General features: G+C 46.4%; 1 protein-coding gene across 1 annotated transcript; it reads left to right on the top strand.

Annotated features, from left to right (window-relative positions):
* The first annotated feature begins 11 nt into the window (after nt 1-11).
* PIDD1 (p53-induced death domain protein 1) lies at nt 12-15,852 on the top strand. Its single transcript, XM_008639359.2, has 15 exons — nt 12-1,177; nt 2,890-3,303; nt 3,996-4,199; nt 5,058-5,112; nt 5,314-5,515; nt 6,172-6,300; nt 6,606-6,785; nt 7,378-7,525; nt 8,502-8,637; nt 8,869-9,019; nt 10,053-10,176; nt 11,295-11,413; nt 11,830-11,937; nt 12,898-13,103; nt 13,834-15,852. The coding sequence occupies exons 1-15, from the start codon at nt 904-906 to the stop codon at nt 14,069-14,071; spliced, it is 2,688 nt and encodes an 895-aa protein (XP_008637581.1). The 5' UTR covers nt 12-903; the 3' UTR covers nt 14,072-15,852.
* The last annotated feature ends 3,537 nt before the right edge of the window (nt 15,853-19,389 follow it).

The raw sequence follows: 19,389 nt of genomic DNA on the forward strand, positions 1-19,389 counted from the left end.
ATTCCTGCTCTTTCCGGGGGTGATGCCTCCCCCAGACAGTGCCTTGGAAACATCAGTGCTGCCATGTCCCACAGGCTAACACTAAAAGCACTGCTCCTCAGGGTGTTGCTGGGGCATTTGCTTGTGTCTGCTGGCCTTGGATGTTAGAGCCGGCTTTGTTCTAATTCTGCATCACTCAAAAGAAACTTCTGTTCGCTAATTCAGTCCATGGCAGAGTTTACAAAGAGCTCCTGATATTCACACCATGAGGTAGTTTAATTGCCAAGCTCAGGAGGTGTTGCTCCTGCACCACAGACGTGCCTTTTCTAACCCCGTCCCTGGCCCTGACACGTTTTCTCTGCTGCCCTTTGTCCACTTGCTTTTATCCCATTGACACTTGGTTTCACAAACGGGCTCGATGAGGACCTGTCACAGTCTGTGAGCCACCTCTGGGCTCTGCTTCTGGCTCAGCTCTCCCTGCCCCAGTTTTCTTCTCAACTTGTAAAGCTTCCCACTAAGGCATCTTGAAATCTGCATTAGGCATAGGCATTTACATTTACATCTTTTAAAGTTAATATTGGTCTTTATTCTGGTGGTGCATAATTGCTCCATTCCCTGCTGAGATGTTGGCTGGAAAAATTCAGAGGTTTTCTTTAGTAGGGGAAGCCTCTGTGACATCTGTCACACTGCATTTCTGTGCTCTCTGCCTCCAAAGCTTTCAGTAACATGCGTGTAATCTTTCCTACCATCTTGCTGTGATTATAAACTTTCCAGCCACTCTGGACTGGGGCAGGAGGCCTTCATAGTGCACTTGTGTTCTCTTTCAGAACCATCTTTCCTCCTCTCCTTGTCCCAGCTGCCTTGTGGTGCCGCCAGTGCCTGCCTGCCTGGCAAGTCAGAGCATGTCTGGACCCTGTGGATGAGATGCAGAAGATGGCAGAGCTGCTGGGGCTCAGGGATGAGTGTGGGGAGGGGACTTCGGGGGCTCCTGCCCTTGCTGGCTCCTGCCTTGCGGACAACAGACTGAACCTGGATGTTTATCCTGATGGCTGTTGCCGTTTCCTCCAGCTGTTCAAGGAGCAACAGAGAGAAGTGGTCCAGGTCGAGTTCCTCCGGCTCAGCAGCAACGATTGCCTCCTTGACACCACACTGGGCAGCCTTCCTCATCTGAAGCACCTGAAATCCCTGGTGCTTAAAGGTAAATTCTGGGGCCCATCACCATCCAACTTTTCTAGGCTCAGATTTTTTGTTAATCCTTCTCTCCACATCTGCAGGACAAACTGCCCTTGGAAGTGTTTTGTTCCAGTGCCCCTTACCTCAGCTTTGGCTCAGCCTTGCTCAGAGCTGAATGCAGATTGCAACAAGATACAGCTTCTAGACTCTTACTTCCTCCCTTTGTTTCTACAGCTGCCTGGGGACCGGGTTTTTTTGGACTCTGGTTGGATTGATGTTGCAGAATTTTCTATAGCCGTTCTCTAGAAGAAGAGCATTTTTTTGCAGTTATGCAAGAAGAGGGGGATTGAAAGGTGTTGAATCTTTTGGTAAATGTTCAGCCCCTCTTTCATTTTTGGGAGTGTAATAAGCTGTCTTTGCTGTGTTTCCATCTGAATCCTTGCTTAATCGTTGCTTAGTGATTGTAGGTTTAGCAGAGTTCAAGACAGACCAGAAGAGGCTGATCAACATTTCATCTAAAGTAGGACACAGGGTGTGCATGTAATTCAAAGTATAACAACTGTTAGCATTATAAATATTAGATCATTCTTTGACTGTCTCATCTATTTATTGTGGGAGGATCTCAATACAGTTTGTATAATTTCTATATCAGACTGAATCATTTGCTCTTTGGGAGGTAGAATTTTAAAAATAAATGAGAAAAAAAGGGGGAGTCTGGGGGCAGAATTCAGGGTTCTAGCTGAAAACTGAAAAGTCTGAGGTTTGTTTCTATATCTGTCACCAATTTCTCATGTGAGTAACTTGATTTGTCCTTTCCCCCATTAGTAAGATGGCAATAACAGCAGTACCTTTTATCAGTCTTGTTTTGTGAGATGTACACACACCCTGAGCATCCTGAAGTGCAATAAAGTAGTTCACTAAGGTCTTATGTACAAAGTGCAATGTGCCTGTTAGTTTGGTTGTTCTCATTTTGTACTATTATGGAGCATAAAAAAATGTTTGGTGCCCTCTGCTGTATATGGATATAAATAGAAAACAGTGGAGAGAGTCTATGAAACAATGAACAAGTGGAAAAGTTTGGAAGTGTCCTTTTGTTTGCTCAAATTATTTTCCATGGGTGCAGCCCTTCTCCTATTTGAGTGTCACAAGCTGGGGTAGGGAACTTGCATTCTTCCCTCTCTGTGCTATCTGGTCTACAAAATACTGAATTACCTACTTTTACCCCACTTTTTCATTGCTTTCCTCATGTCTGCCCTCCAGTCTTGCAAGGGCAGATCACAGTCCTCAGGGCTGTTTGCTTCTCAACAGCATGGACAAAGCCTTGAGGGCAAGGACTGTTTCCTTGATCCATAAAGTGTTGTGTGTTGGCCACTGGTAGTGGGGAAGGAGAGTGGGAGGCTTGGAGGTATATGGGCCACCCTGCTGAAGGGTGGTAAACGTGTGGGGTGGCCTGGCTCATTCTGAGCTTTGACTCCATGTGTGTTTAGCAGAGCTGTACTGGTTCGCTGTGGCATCTCCTGATTTCATAACAGGTCTTCACCATTACACCCCTTTCACTGATCAGGAAACTGAGGCACAGAGGAGAAAACTCACTTCTCGGAGTACTTTGTGATTAGTACTGCTCATTGTGATCAGTAACTCTCCATCTTGTGGACCTCTGTGCTAAGGAGTCTCACAAGAGGCTGGTGAGCTCTCCTGGTAGCACACTGACCTCCTCCTCCACTTCCCTGCATCCAGGTGGCCATGCTAGAGATGAGTTTGGTTCCTATCAGCAAGGCTCCCTGACAAGCTTGCCACCAGACTTTGGGAACCTGAGGTGTCTCACCCACCTGGATCTCAGCTTCAATAGATTCTCCACCTTGCCGAGCTGCATTCTCCACCTCCCCAGCCTCCGTGTGCTCCTGGTGAGCCACAACAGCCTGGTGACACTTCCTGAGGATTTTGGCTGTCTGAGCAAACTGACTTTCTTCTCTGCAATGAAAAACCAGCTGAAAGACTTACCTCGGAGCATTGGGGAGCTGTCAATGCTGCAGGATCTGGATCTCTCAGAAAATGCTTTGGAATTGCTGCCCGAAGAAGTTGGGAATCTGCACAACTGCACAGAGCTGGATCTCTCTGGGAATCGCTTATCAAGCATCCCAGACTCCCTAGGTATGTATTTTATTTGGGAAGAGAAGGACATGGGCTTGCCAAGCTTTTGGTACAGCCTCGGACCTGTGAGACCCTTGGTCTCTGTCCCCAGAGTTGTTAGCATAATCCATGTTACATTGGAACCAAATGGAAGGGGTAGCCAGAAGGATCATGTTAGGTTCAGTCAGTGCCTTTGAGCATTAACATCTCTCTGGACCACAGTTTCTGTTTCTGTGGACCAACGACACTGCTGAGATCTCAATACAATTTACAATGACTGAGGATCTGGCCTGGCTGGTTTTGGGTAGCACCTGGGATTGGTAACAGAAGAGCTGAGGTTTGATGGGATGCAAATCTCGGCTTGAAATCACACTGTCCAGTGTGGACTAGTCCACAGAACCAGGCTCTGACTTCTGTTGCCCAGCTTCCTGGGTCCTGTATTGCTTTGTGACCGAGGTTGTTTTTGATGCTGTTTACAGAAGTGTCCTACTTGTAGCGGGGTGCTGAAAAGCAGAGGACAGAGGAGGCTGTGCTGCCTCTCAGCTAATTCCTTGCACTCCTTTATTTAATGAACTAAAGAGATGTTAGGCTTTTGTGCTTTTCCCTCATTATGTGTGTGTTTACATGGGCTGAGGAGAGAGGGGAGTTAGAGCTGACGTGCAATGCAATTAACAGCATGGATGGGGGGGGTCACTTCTTGTTCTAACCTGCAGCCAATTTGAAGTCTCTGCGTCGGCTGCATCTCCACAGCAATCTCCTGGTGACAGTCCCTGCCTCGCTTGCCAGCCTGCCCAACTTGTCCAGACTTGATCTGCAGAACAACTGCCTCCGTGCCATCCCTGCTGAGATCCAGGCCTTGCCATTCGTGCACGTCCGAGGCAATCCCTTGGGAGAAGCTGAACCATCCCCTCAGGCTGGTAATTGCAAGGCTTCTGTTGCTGTGTGTTCTGCCCAGCTGTTCCCTCACTCAGCCCAGCATGGTGTAGATGGGTTTGGATTAGAGAAGACAAGCAGGGGGGAATCAGATCAGCATTTATTTGTCTGGAATAATTATTAAGTTGTAAGGATACAGACAGTACTAGTTATGTGTTTATGAGGCCTATCCCAGTCTGAAGGGCTCAGTGGTCCTTGGAATTGGGCTTTCTTGGTAGGGTTTTACAGTGGAAGTGAAAATGGGATTCGCAGGAAATAGATCAGGAGAGGTCTCTGAAGGGGTCCAGCCTTTTTAGCAGAGGTGAGCACCAGTTCCTGGACTTGTTGCATGGCCCGAAGGCTGTGGTGGCTCATGCTGGAACCTCAAAGAGCAGCAATGGGTAATTCTGCTGTGCAGTTACCTCCTGCTGTCCTGAGGTTCACAGGCTGCTGAGGAGCAGCTCTTTGTCCAAGAGGAAGGTGCTGAATGAACAGGAATCTGAGCAGGGTTTCCCAGTGATGCTCATGTTCACAAGAGCAAGCACTGATTCCCAGGGGTGGCCCCAGGCAATCAAACATGCCCCTGAGAGCTGCAGGGGTGGTAGACCAAAATATTTTCTAATTCCTTTTGCTTCTGAGTTTCCCTGGGGAAGAGCCAGCATTTTCAGTACGTCTTGGGTCCTCGAGGCCTCTCACTATCCTCATGCTGCAATGTGTTCTGGAGCCCACTGTGGTGTCACCAGGATTCCATTAGTGACTTCTGTCAGATTAGGATTAAGCCAAAACTGTTCAGCCTTTCTTGTCTACCTTGGTTTAAGTAACTGCTATCTCCTCCTCCTACCCAAATCTTCTTATTGCCACAGAAAAGTCCAGTACCAGAAGGCTACAAAGACTCTTCCTTGCATCAGGAGAGGGCAGGTAAGCCTCTGTTACTACGAATTTGTGTAACTGTGGTGTAACAAGGTCCCAGACAAGATTGGTGTGTGGTGGGTACTGCAGGAATGTATAAGAGCCTATAGTCTCAGTAGGCCGGTCAAACACAAGTATGAGATTCTTCTGTTGATTTTTGGAGGGCTGAAGTTATTGCAGTGTCATACATTCATGCATTTCTTCTGGAAGCTTTACTGTCACCTCTGAAGGCTGCAAAGTGGTCCTGGCCTGTGGCATCCATTTCTACTTTCCTCCGGGGGCTGCCTCTGATCCTCTGTGGATCTACTTCCGATCCCTCACGCCAGATCCTCAGTGGGTAAAGCTGAGACACCATGATGTCCTGCTGAGTAGAGTCCTGGAGCTGCAGCCTCATGGGGTCCAATTCCAGCAGGTGAGGATACACCCTGGTCACCTCCTGATGAATCTGCCCTTGCAGTAGCTCAGTACAGTCTTCTGAGAGTGCCTTTTGGGACCTGTGAGACAGTTGCCCCCATCCCTGCTGCCTTTAAGTAGCTGCAGGACCACCTCTCAAAGAAGCCCTGCTGCAGAGAATCAGAAAGGACACAGCCAGCTTCTCTGGTGCTGTGCTAGCCTGGCACCTTTGCCTTCCCCACTGCTTCTAATTGAGCTGAGCTGTAACCTTTATCACTCACACCCCCCCTACTATACCAGAGGATAAGTCCAGCACCTGGCCTTATCAATGAGAATGGTTTGCATCCTTCTCTAAAGTCTGATTGTGTGCTTTGCATTCGCTGGGGAGTGGTTACACCACCAGCCCCATCACAGCTGACAGCAGCTCACTGCAAAAGTTGCTTTGCCCTTTCTGCTCAGAAGCTGCTGAACTTTTCCTGCCATCACAGTCCATAGCAGACCTGACATTTCCTGTCACCTCCCTGGAGGCTGCAGTGGAGAGCAGGTTCTTTGATTCCCTGCATACAGGCCATGCTCTGCCCTCCCTCTTCTTGTCTGCATAGGAAGTCACGGAGCAGAGCTGGGCTTGGTTTTATCCTTTCCATTGGGTATCTCACAGGAATGCTTTTTTGCCAGGAGGTGCAGATCTGGATGCCATATATCTCCCCTCAAACCCCTCACCAGCATGAGGTGGTAGTTCGAACCTTCAGCAGGCAGAGCTGGAGTGATCTGAGAACGAGAGTGAAGCAGAAGAGAAAGTCAAAGGTGAGCAGATTGAAATTGCCAGTGACACAATTCCTTTTCCCCTCTTTGGTTTTGCTCAGCCAAGAGTGAACCCATTTGAAACGTCTCATGAGCTGTGTTTTGACCAGGTGCTATAAAAAGTAGTGGATTTGAGCTCCAGGTTTCCTCTCTCACATGGAGGTGTGTCTCTTGAAGCTGATGAGTTGCAGCCTGCCATGCTTCATCCCTGATCTAGTACTTTCTTCTGCTTGGCTGGTAGTCATTTTCCTGTCTTTATTGTATTAAGTTATATGCCTATATATTTCCTTCCCTGTCTTCTGTTACAGAAGTGGGTGGCCCACTGTTGTGTCCTTCACTTCTCTTGGTTCCTTGTTGTGTCTCGACTTGTGCAAAATGAATGCAGAGTGCCAGCAGAGGGGACATTGCTCTTCTCCAGTGTGGATCCAAACATCAAAGTGATCTTTCCTCCTGGAGTCACCAAAGAGCCTCGTAGTGTCAAGCTGCAGGTATGCAAGCTTTAAAAAACAAGCTTTGGTGAGCTCAGGTGCTGTCTCATGCCCAGTACAGAACTGAACAGAGATGTCTGCCCTAGGATAATTCATGTCTAGACGCAGTTGCTTCATGGGCTGACCCATCTCAGATCACCTTCTCTCTTACCTTCCCTGCCTGCAACATGGGCCAGGCTCCATGCTGCCCTGTGTGGGAAAGGGACCTCCAGCAGATCAGCAGGTAGCTGCTAGGAAGGGAACACAAGAAGATTTTGCCTCTTCTTCCCTTGCAAAACTGACCCTAGCAAACCAGCTCAGTGAGAACTGGGGGTGGTGGGGGAATCTAATGTAGATCCAATTCTAAAATCATCCCACTGAAATTAATTGTTCTGTAGAGTTGCTAGATAACTCTAAATGCTCTTGTAATACCTTAGTCCATCTCAGCTTGACAGGTTGCCAGACTTCAGCCAAAGTTCACTGTGCTTTATTTCTCAACGGGCCCTGCAGCAAGAGCAGCATTTGCCTGCTGGGTGCTTGAGGAACTGAGTGGCAGTGTGGGAATTTGGTGCCTGACTTCTCTACTGCTCACTGTGCTGTCTGCCAGCTCCAGGTGCTGCCAGTCTCTGCAGAAGAGATACAGGAAATCACAGCCAATGCAGGGTGCAGAGCCAGTCCCCTGCTCTACCTCTCCCAGGACTCCACAGTGGATTTTCTCAAGCCAGTGAGAATTCAGCTGCCCCTTCCACCCGGGGTCACAGGTCAGCTTATTCCCAAAATTGACGAAGAGAAATGCCATATTTGGAAAACCACAAATGGCAAGAGAGAATTTTGTTTGCCTCTCCTCTTGTTACTAAAGCTTGCTGCTTTTCCTGCAGGAACAGCAAGGTGTGTCTGCTGAGTGTGTGGTGGTGCAGAGCGGTGGGAGCTGAAGGTAGTTCAGGTCCATCAGATCAGTGCTGGGGTTCACAGACCAGACAAGCTGGGAGATACACAAGCCAAATGTGTATTTAAACTGCTGGTTTTAGTGTGGCATATGGGAGAGGCACTCCTGCCCACTGAGGACATGCTTTGTAAAGGGGTTTTGATTCAAGATTGGGAATAGCTTGAAGCAGGAAATAAACATGCTGCCTCTAGGGCCCTGCCTTCTCTTTTCTTTGCTCACGAGTCCGGTGCTGAGCCACTGCAGTTAAAAATGTATGATCGTATGCTAAGCCATATCTTGCTCTGGAAACTGCTAAAAACAGCCTCAGTCATGCCAGGGATTCCTGTTTGGAAGTACCCTGAGTCTCCTAACTCCTATTTTCTCTGACCTCTCCTGGCTTTCTTGTGAAGAAATACATGGCCTTCATTATAACACTACCTGGTATTTGTATGTCTGGAGTACATCAGAATTGAAAAGTCTGTGAGATGTACATTAGAAAGAGATAGAACTTAATTAATTAACCCTAGATTTTAGTGATGAGAATTGTCTAATGAATCTGTTGGTGGGAATCAGGACACTATGATTTTAAGTCTGCATATTTTGCTAGAATATCCCAAAAGCAATGGGATAGCCTGGTCCTTTTATTGCTGCTCTTCCTTGACCAAAGTTCAGTCCTGGATGCTGAAGAGAAAGCCATGAACCCTTATTGGTGGCTTTAAAAAGTAAATCACGCGAACCTGTGGCTGGGTTTGTAAAGCCATGAATAAAGCCTTCTGCTGCATATAGCATCTCTTGATCATTGGTGTCTTTAGGGCTAAATTTGGATCCGTCAAGGCTGCATATTCTCCATGGTGACCTGGAGGGCCAAACCTGGAACGACATTACCAGTGAGGTGGTGCTGGAATTCACCCATCTTTATGCAGTGTTTGAAGTCACTCACTTCTCCTGGTAAGTGCAGGATTAGTCCTGAGGAAAATATGGGATGTTCCTCTGTCTTGCTTTTGCCACACTCTGACCAGAGGCCCTGACATTAACTCTGTCTGTTCCCTTTTCCCTTTGCAAGTCAGGCCCAGCTTAGCACTTTGTCTCTACCCATCATTCCTTACAGCTGTGTGGGTGTGACACTGGCATCTTTCTCTGGGCAGGGTCCCTCCTTTTATTTTAATTCCTTGTTTCCAGGTACTGGCTATGGTACACCACCAAGACCTACATTGGAGGCATTGCCAGGAAGGTCTATGAGCGGCTGCGTCTGTACCAGGTGAACTTCATTGCGCTGCAGCGGAAGAAGGATCCCGAGCAAGTCCTGCTACAGTGTGTCCCCAAGCACAAGGTCTGGTCTGGTCTGCACTGCCTTGCTCCTGAGCGTCCCGAGCTTCTCTTTGTAGGATGTAAAGGCAGCAGTGCACTGAATGGTCCTGTTCACTGCCCCAGAGTCATGGCTGGGGTATGCTGTCACCTCACTCTTGGTGGTGTGATTCTGACTCACAGGGCACTGGGGGGAGAAAAAACCTCATTCCATGCAGTGGTAAATGCATTGATTTCCTCCCCTGCAAACCCTAAGGACTGGGCTGCTAAGATCAGCTGAGCCGCAGTTACTGGCCATGTATGTGCTGTTATCATCCAGCAAACATGAGGCAAAACGTGTTGGCTTGAATTTAAGTCAAAGTTTGCACGTCATGTGTCTGACATGGGCTAGCAGTGTGGGCAGCAGCACTGCTTTGTTTTCAGCTTGAGTGGTTAGAAATGGTACTTTTCCTGATGTTCTGTTCACAGTTCAAGCACTGGAACAGAACATATGAGCACTCCTTAATCTACTTCAGTGCAACATCAGGTTAGTTTACGCTATGAGTGTGAGCTAATCTGGCTGACTTTGTCAAGAAGGAGATGGGAAGTGCTCACACATTCTTTTCTGCTGCCTCTTCCTAGGGGTATCAGCCCTCAGCAGTCCCGCTTCAGATTAGTGTGGAGAATGTGTCCCTTGGCAGGCAGTGCAGCTTGGTGAGGTGAGGGTTATTTTATCAGACTGCCACTACTGGGCTGCATATCCAGCTCTGCGTAATCCTCTGCTCTGGTTGCTCCTTCTTGTGTCCTTTTGCAGAGAAAATGTATTTGAATAGTGAGTGGGTTATGGTAGCAAGTAAATCCCTCCTTGTCTTTGATGTTAAAAAGACCTGTTAAAAAGATAGAGGCATTACTGAAAATGCTTTTTTAATGGGTGTTTGTTCATTTGTTTACATCCTTTTCATGTAAAAGGATGTAAACCCTGTTGAAGGTGAGAGGAACATCATGGATGTAGAAACATGGGTCGGGGGACTGATGCACTTCAGACCAAACACAGGGTGCTGTGCTGTCATCCTTGCCAGGTTGACCCAGTGCTGAAGAAGCTGCAGGACCGCTATCGAGGACCTGAGCCATCCGACATGGTGGAGATGTTTGAGGGAGAGCAGTTTTTTGCAGCTTTTGAGCGAGGCATCAGCATTGATATGGGTATGGCAGTATTGGGCTCGTTCTGCTCCTACCTACCTCTTGTCCTCCTCTGGCCCTAGACGTGTTTCTGCTGTGGGTTGTACTTCTCCATGGCGTTCCTCTCCATCTCCAGCTCACCCACTACTCACAGCAGCCAGCCCCTGGGCATTGAACTTGCCACATTCTCTGGTCACACAAGTTTTCTGTTGACTTTTCCTTATGAAAGTGCTGTTTGCAGACTTTGATTTCTTCTCATGCTCTTGTAAACCTGCAGAGGGCAATAGCCAGGGTTTATTTTATGACTGATCTGCTTCTGTAGCCAGCTATGCTCTTTTCCTGGCATCTTAGATACCACACTGAAATTCCAGTGATGATCTAGTTAGTGTTGCCCATTTCTGAGAGAACACATATAAAGCTTTTTATTTTTTGAGAAAGTATTTCTGAAATAATTCAGAGCAAAGAATTCCTCCTATTAGAAGAGAAGGAAAGAGGGAACAGGACGAAAACTCAAGATTATGTTTTATGTCCCAATATGTCTGGACAGCTGTCAAATGAGCCATTTTCTGCAAAACCTGAACACACAGCTCAGTTTCATTGGTGTAAATTAAATGAAATTTAAAGTGCACTGGTCTTTCAGTGGAGTTCGTGAGGCCAGAGTCAGTCTCTCTGTCCTGATTTAGGCTGGACTCTAAGCTAATTTCCAGAGACATACATACATGAATGTTGTACCTGATTATATTTTTTCTCTTTAGCTCTATTCTGCACCCCTGCAGAAATGGTGAAGAGATAGGTGACCTGTTTTTGTGCTTTACAGGGTACTATTGCAGTTGATTCTGCCCTCCAAGGGATAGAACTGAGATGGAAAGGAGGTGCCAAGGAGGGACTTGACTCCATGTGTCATCCTGCCTTGCCTTCCATTCTTGAACATGATCTCTACCTTGTGGTCATTCTCTTTTTTCACCTATGGGATCTGCTTTCTCCACAGTCAGTGTTTTCTGCTTTCCTCACTGGGGAAGGGAGGGTTGCAATTCTTTCAGCCCCGAGCATGGAGGCTGCTAGTGGATGATAGGCTGTTGGACAGGCTCCAAAAGCTGCACACTTTTCTCCACAAGTTGAATGCTTCCTGCTTCTCTGCACAGATCGCCCCGATTGTGTGGATGGACGTCTCTCGTTTATTTTTTACTCTCACTTGAAGAACATGAAGGAAATCTATGTGACCTCCCCTGTGGACAGAAAAGGCCAAGCTGTAAAAGGCCAGGTGAACAACCAGTTACACTGACTTCTTGTTTCCTCCTTCATCATTGCTTTTCCAGTACTCCTCATAATAATCTCTGAGTGCTGGGTATGACTCTTTTCCTACCCTCTTTCTCTGGCATTGTATTTCACTGACTAAAATCTGAATAATCGAGAAGTGTAATCTCATAAGATCACTCATCACTTAACTGTCTGACTTACATTCCTGCCATTAATTTTTGGGGTGTTGGGAGAAAGTCCAGCCTTTATAGCAGAATCTCAGTGCTCCTCCCAGTTACACTTAATTGAGGCCATATTTGTGGGCTAAGGATAGATGAGAATGCTGAATTAATTCTTTCCCAGATGGAAAAGACATGGTCCCAATAGGCTGGGCCACTGTGCTTGAATCAGAGTCTCACTGCATGCTTTCTCTTTGCAAAGGTCTCTTTCTACCGAGGGGCAGTTCCAGACAGCATCCCTGAAGATGCCAGCAGGAGGAGGAAAGGTCCAGACTCCCTCTGGCTCGCTACTCTGCCCATCAAACTGCCTGTGAGTTGTCTCCTACAGAAAAATTAATCTAGATGGGGTAAGAGCATGGCCTTCCTGCTCAGCTAATTTTTGTTTTCCTGCATGAGAAGGCATGTAATGAATGATCACAAGAAATAGCTGCCCAGCCATGTCATGGTAGAGATTTTTCACTCCCTGTGAGTGAGCTCTTCTGAAATGAGAACATGAAGAGCTGGGAGTGGTCTCCATCTCTCCTGCTCATCTTTCCTGTCGAGCACAGGCTTGTTGGATGGGTGTTCAGAGAGGGTGGATCCTTAGAATGAATGAGGCTGTAGTACACAAAGAAGCTTGCTGTAATTAAGGGAAGTGTCTGTTTTGCTTATAAATTTCTTAGTCACACAGCTCATGCAGCAGGAAAAAAAAGAAAGGAATGGGATGAGGTAGTTATGCTGGATTTGAGCATAGACATTGAGTGTAGGTATTCTGGTGTGAGCTTTAAAGGCTAGGCTGGATGTTACAGTGAGAAATGCAACTTTTACTTATGGAATTTAAGTGACATTTGAGCAGCCTAAAACAATAAATACCTTGGTAGGCTGAATGCTTCCCTTCCAATCACGTGCTGTGATCTCACATCCCGTTCTGACACACGCAGTCTCAGCTACAAACCTAGACTAAGTGTCCTCTTACTGCTGAGGCAAATATACTTCAGGGACGTGGCTTATTTTAAACTGCTCTGTAAATGCAGGAAAGGAAATTTCCGGTGTGAGCTATAACTATGAGCACTATGGTTTGATATTTTCCTGAGGCAGTGAGCAGTGCTGGTCACTGCCAGTGTGAGTCCTCCTTGCTTCTTACAGCCTGTACCTTCAGCCCAAGAACTTCCTTTCTCCCCAGTAGAAGGAAGGAAATTTCACTGTGGAGACTGAGTGGCCACACACTGTCTTTTATGAAAACCGATGGTAGAGGAAAGAATGTTCATTCTCTCTGTTCTTTGTGACGCAGCAACTGAAACCCCGCTGGGATGAGAACCCCAGTCCCCTGTACAGCTTCTCCTTCCCTCCCTTGAACCTGGGCAATGCTGAGACCGGGTACCTGACACAGGCAAACCTGCTGAGCATTGCCAGGCGCGTGGGAGCTGACTGGCAGAGCATCGGCCTCAACCTGGGCCTGACCTACCAGCAGATTGAGCGCATAGGATACAATAACAGGTGAGATAGGACACAGTAATCAACAGTGATGCATTATATCTGTCTGTCCATCTATCTGCAGTGTAATAGTATAAATCAGTGCTTGGCTGGTTGAAAGTTCTTCCACTGTAATTGTTTCACTGGATAAAAGAGGGGTTGACTAATGGTTCTTCTGAAAATAATACCTTTTATAATGGGAAACTGGTTATTTTCTCTTGCCATTATAAAACAAAGCTTTTTTGTTTGAAAAACAAAATTGGGAAATAACAAACCTGATGAGCTTTGTATTTCAGCTGAGTTGCATTCCTGTTTTGTTCTGTGATCAGATTCCTGGCCAGACTCCATCTCGTACAATGAGAAATGATCTATGGCTTTAATTGTGAATATCATTGTTATTCAAAAAGAGCTTGTTGTACATCATGGGACACATGCAGCCTGGCCAAAAAGCCAAAGCAGTAGGAGAGAATTAGACTTGTTACGATCAAGCTACTGTTCCTGTGAGGAAATTATATTCAAAAGCAGAATGCCTTAATTTGATATTTCCATTAGGAAAATATTTTATAGAGAAACGTTCATGCAGGAACTGCAACTCCAGTATGCTGGGTGGGGAAGAGGCAGGCCCACTGAGAGCTTTGTGTGTCTGGATGGCTTCTTTAAGGCTCTAGTCATGGGTTGGGACTTAGGTAAGGCCTCTTTGGTTTGCTACTCAGCAGAGTGTGTTGGTTACTTCTGTCCTTCCTCTTTTCTTCAGAGAGGACCTCAATAAGCAGATCCTGGACATGCTTTTCTCATGGGCTCAGCAAAACTCAGAGGATCCTGACTGTGTGAGCAAGCTGATTACAGCCATGAAAGAGAGTGGCCGGCAGGACATCGCTGATGAGGTTGAAGCCATCATTGAGCTGGGGCGGCAGAAATACAGCGAGTCCATCCGCCGGGTGGGCCTGGAGCAGGAGAGCAGCACTGAGGACTCTGCAATAGCTATGATGTAGCACCTAGCAGAGACAAGTGGGGTTTGTATGGGACCCCTCCTTGTACCCAGAGTCACGGTGCCTGGGGGCTGCTCCCTGCTCAAAGGCCAGTGTCTTCCTGAGGAGCTGGGCATTGATTCTCTCTGGTCTGTACTCACATGCCACTTCTGCCGGTCCCAGGAAGTTTAGGGTGCACTTGTGAACCTTTTTTCTACTTCCACTTCACGACCTTGAGCTTTAGCTTTCAGAAACATGGAGAAATTTAGAGACTGAAGTGTCCGTCTGTCAGCTGAGTAGTGGCTTAAGTAGTGTTTGATGAATTAGTACTCATGTTACATGTATTTATTTATAACTTATTCCTGAAACTGTATTCTGCTGGAAACACTTGGTGTGAGCATTTGTGGGTCCATTTGTGCTACAGTGCTTGATGGGAGAGTGGAGGTGTAGTCATGTTATGAAGGCCTGTGATGTGGTGGGGACTGCTCAGCCATTTCTGTTAATGATGGGTTCTGCTCACATGAAAATGTGAACTGTATTCCCCATGAAAATGTTTTCTATTTTTTTCCAAATCTCTTCCAGTTCCCTTTAGTCCAAACAAAACCTAAGTATTTCTGGGGAAGAAAGAAGAAACCGATTTCTAGAAAATTGCTCTTTTTTTATGTTTTGCTCCAAAAGCTGTCACAAAACAAATAGGCTGCTGCACCTGCAAGCACCTTTTTAGATGAGACCTACATACTGCTGATCTTTGTCAAAGTTCCAGTTTTAGTTTATAAGAAAAAGTAAAAATCCATGACCTGTTCTGGGAGAGACTGATGTAAGTGAAATTAAAATTTCCCTTGCAGTTTCCAAGGGGTAGTCCTCACATCCTCCCAGTGAAATCAGACTGTGTGGTAGTGAAGGTGTGACCCCTCCTGAAGTTTGGTGAAAAGCATGACTTAAATTTGCATTTTAAAATCTGGTCTGACCAGCTGTGAAATAAGGCACTGTTGTGGGTTTGGCATGAACCGTGCTGAGCTAACTTCCCAGTTTTTCAGCCTGAATATCTTGTATAAGGCTGAAAGCATTTACTGCTTTTTTGCTGCTTAATCATTGTTACTGAGGTGCCCTTCTCTTCCTGTTCCCCATCTCATAATGGCCCTCAGTTAATGACCCACTAATGACAGTGGAAAATTACATGCAAGCTTTTTGAAAGACTACTGTCACCGCAGTAAATTCAACTCTTTCAAGACAGGTTTGAACTCAGCGTAAGTCTCTAAGCATTACTTAAAGGACTGTTCTCAGTCTGAAGAAACAAAAGTGTGTTTAAAAATGCCAGGTTGCAGCACCCAAAGTCAATGTGCAGTTGCAGGTTGGATAAATCCTGACATTTTCTTCCCCTTGTGAAGAATCATCGGTGGCTTCCCTGGTGCTGCTTCAGGCCTGCCATCAGTATTATTGAAAGAGAGGCACAAAATCGTTCTGCTTTTTTTCTCATTTAAGGCTGTTCTAACATCTCAGGCTACAGAGTGCTTACTGTCTAGTGCAGAGCACTGGATAAATACGTGCAGACTTGAGTTGTCGCCTTGGGCCAAGGGACTTCCTCAGGTCTGGTTTCTTAGGTTGTGCTGCCCTCGAGTCTCATGTTGGGTTCAAGTCAGCAGTTCTCTTTTGAATGTACATTTTCTCTTGTATTCTCTGTTACATGTTATTGTTTGTAATTTTCATGGATACCAACAAGGTATTTGTTCTTCAGTTTTGGAGAGATGCATTTGAGCATATTGCTCTCATTGGGAATAAAATCAGCACTTGACTGTTTCACAGCATGGTCTGCTATTCCATAAATGCCTTGAGTTAGATGGAGACTGATCCCTTTAAACCTGCTGGCAGGAGGACACCGGTGAGCTTGGCTGTGCTGTGCAGAAATGGGAGAACAGCTCCTGTTTGGATACTGGCAGCTGCAAAGACACAACAAACTTCAGCTGGGTTAATGGTGTCCCTGGAGGGTGGCTTTGCTGCAGTGGGACTAGGCCGGGAAACACAACACTCAGGGCATGAGCTGAGGCTCGGGTGAAGCAGGTCTAGAGAGTAACAAGGCTATTCTAGAAGGGACAGTGTGCAGGGTAAGCCTGTCCTCCAGTGGAGGTGCTGGAGAAATCTACAGGAAGCACAGGGGAGCATCCACAGCTACAACAGGATGAAGCTTGGCTGCACTGAGCTTTCCGTTTGTCGTAGTTAGGCCCCAGCTGAGTTAGGCAATGCTGGAATAAAGGGTAGGTAGGCTGGACTCTGTGGAGGACTCATTCAGGCATCAGCAGAGCTACAGCTCTTCCAGAAAACAGCTTAGTGCCAGGAGAGAGGAAGGTTAGTGCCAGGTGTTCAGGTTACTCTTGCAATAGCCTGCAGCCAGGCCAGGCGACAGCAGATAACAAACCCTAGACAGTATCATCAATAGAACAGCTCTTCAGGATTTGGGCTGACAGCTTAAGGACAGGTAAGTAACTACTGCAGACAAGGATTGTTATCTCCAGTCTTTCCCTGCTGAGTGGTAACTGCTGGGCTGGGCCTCCTTGCAGGCATCTGGCTTTCTCCTTGAAGTGACACCAAAGCAAGCACCCAGCTGAGGACTCCAAGGGTGGGAAGTCAGAGCAACTGTTCAACTGCTCTTTCCTCAGCTGACTTGGCAGCAAATATTTGAGCTGGATGAGAGTCAATGGAAAACATTATTTTGAGGCGTGTTATCTTTATCAATAATCTCTTTGAGGCACAGTAAGTCTTTTCTAAGCCTGTAGCTGCTATGGCTGGTAACAGTTGCAGTAGATGGTTGAAAGAGCAAAAGGAATTACTAACCTGGCATTTATCTTTTGAATCAAAATAATGGCATTCCTTTCTGAATTCTGTCATGAATTCATCACATATTAGAGTAGTATCTTTCTCTTTCCAGCTATCTGGCTTTTCTTGGTGCCTAATATGCACCTTACCGTGTCCTACAGATGATCTGGCAGATTTTATGGTTTTTAGTGTGCATAATCCTGATGTGTCCAAACTTCTCCCAAATACTGGGAAAAGCCTACTTGCAAAAAAAAAAAAATTCAGTGAGAAATTGTTTGAGAGTAGGAACATTCTTTCTCCTTTTTTGGCTGTAACCTTTATAGCTCTTTAACTCTCAGAATTAAACCCTTTTCTACTTTGTAAACTCACAGATCTCCACCAGAATGACCTGGGAGGGGAACAGTGTGTTTCCCACATGCCACCCTCCACTTCCAGTTTCTTCTAACCGTGATAGTCCTCTGGCTGCCAGGAGACAGATCCAGCTCCTACAGATATTAATAAAAAAAAAAAAAGCTGAGAAATGAAAGCCCAGGCAAAGCTCAAATCAGTTTATTAATTCCATAAAAAGTACAAGGGAAAGCCTGATTATATTCTGCAGGGGGTTAAACTGTTTACACAGTCCTATCAGTAAAATGCTGTATAATTCCCAGTAAAAGACCTGACTGAAATACGAAGTTGAGAGTGAGCCCACAGGGGCTGTGTTCAGTTTCTCTGTTTACCGTGGGCAGGCAGCAATACTGTAAAACTCAGCACATCCATAGGATTGCTCTGATAAGGGAAAGGAATCTCTGTGTTGCGCTGAGAACTGGATGGTTCAGCCATGAGCTTACTGAGCTTGATGCCAAAACTGAGGCAGCATTAGAAGATACCCAGTTGGTACGATTTCCTGCTGCATGGTACACACTCACGTCCATACTTGACAGTGTCATACTGCTGGGTTTTTAAAAGGGAAAGGAAATCTGATGGCCTTTAAATTCACTGTTTTCCTCCCAAGGGAGGATCACCCCATGTTTTCAGCCTTTAAAGCAAGAGTAGCTTTCACTGGGAAAGGAGTGGGACTGGTTTGTAGTCACTGGTGCATCAGAACCCCAGCCCAGGGCTGCCTCAAAGAGAGCCCACAACACGTATCAGTTGGTATTGTTAAAATGAGGAAAACAGCTGCAATTAAGTGTGTGTTCATTTCCTGAACTCTGCAGAAATAAACTGTATGTTCTTAAAAGCACCATTTTTCTGTAAATCTGCATGTCTTGAAAATCCATGAGGAGAGTTTGACCCTTGTTCCAGTTTCCAGTGACCTTGAAAGAACTCAGTGACTGGGAAATGTAGAAACCAGGTAGGCACCATGACCATGCCTCTATGCTTCCTGTCTCACAGTAGGTTGAACCCATCTGGAAGTTTGTTTTGGGAGGCTGGAGCTAAGATCATTCTGTTTGGTTTGCTCATTGAACACCAGTGGAGTTCTTATCTTTTCCAGACGGTGGAACTGAAAAATGTGCAATGGGCAGGAAGGATGCCCAGAGATGAATACTACAGAGTATTTCTAACTCTTTCCTTATAGCAAAGTATTGCATCTCCTGGGAAAGGATGAAGACTGTGAATATGTGGCTGCCATCCACTGTTTCTCAACTAGGTGGCACCAAACGAAATAGTCCAGTATCACCTACAAATCAGCAAAAGTGGGTACTTTTTTCCCCCCACTATGCACAGTTCTAATGCTGACTCTTTGCTGAGAGATGTTCGAGGCCAAAACATAAATGTCGTGTTCAGAAAGTGATTGATTAAATTGGTGGGGAAACAAGTCCTCTAAAAAACGAAGGAATACGGAAAGCTGAATGCATTCCCATGTGGAAGGAGCAAGAGATTTGGGGCTGCCTTTCTCAGGCAAGAGTTGAATCAGACAGCAGCAACAGAGCATGTGGAGAAACAAAGCAGGCAGAGGAAGCAGATCAGACATCTCTACTTACTTTCTCTAGAAAAGCAAGACGGCTGCAAATTTTGTTTCTGCTGAAGCCCAGTGGATAAGAGGAGACCACACTTGCAAGGGTCGGAGGAGGCAGCTGTTGCTTGAACATCTCCTCAGAGCCATGTGGCTGAGCTTCACTCCTGGACTGAGAATGCCAGTGGTGACCCAAAACAAACCAGGTAGCACTGCTCAAAGCAGGAGACAGGATTTCTACTCTGGTCATATCAAGCTTGAAAACATCTGCTCTGCCCTGTTTTCACTGTGTCTCAGCAGAGAGATGCAGCTGGAGGTATCTCCTGGCTGGGCACACAAAGTCCCATGTGCTGGGTCACCTGGTGGAGCCACATCCTGGGGCAGGCCCTGAGTGGCCATCAGCTGCTGGGTCGCAGGAGGCCAGGGAAGATAGATTGGGCACAACCCAGAACAGCATGCTCAGCTGGAAGGTGTTGCTGCCCATGGCAGGTGAGTTGGATCTTTGAAGTCCCTTCCAACCCAAACCATTGTGTGATTCCATGAAGTTGGGCAGGTTTGATTTAGCTAACAGGACATGAGAGCTTGAGAGATGCTG

Source organism: Corvus brachyrhynchos, unplaced genomic scaffold, assembly GCF_000691975.1.
Source record: "Corvus brachyrhynchos isolate BGI_N302 unplaced genomic scaffold, ASM69197v1 scaffold115, whole genome shotgun sequence".
Lineage (NCBI taxonomy): Eukaryota > Metazoa > Chordata > Aves > Passeriformes > Corvidae > Corvus > Corvus brachyrhynchos.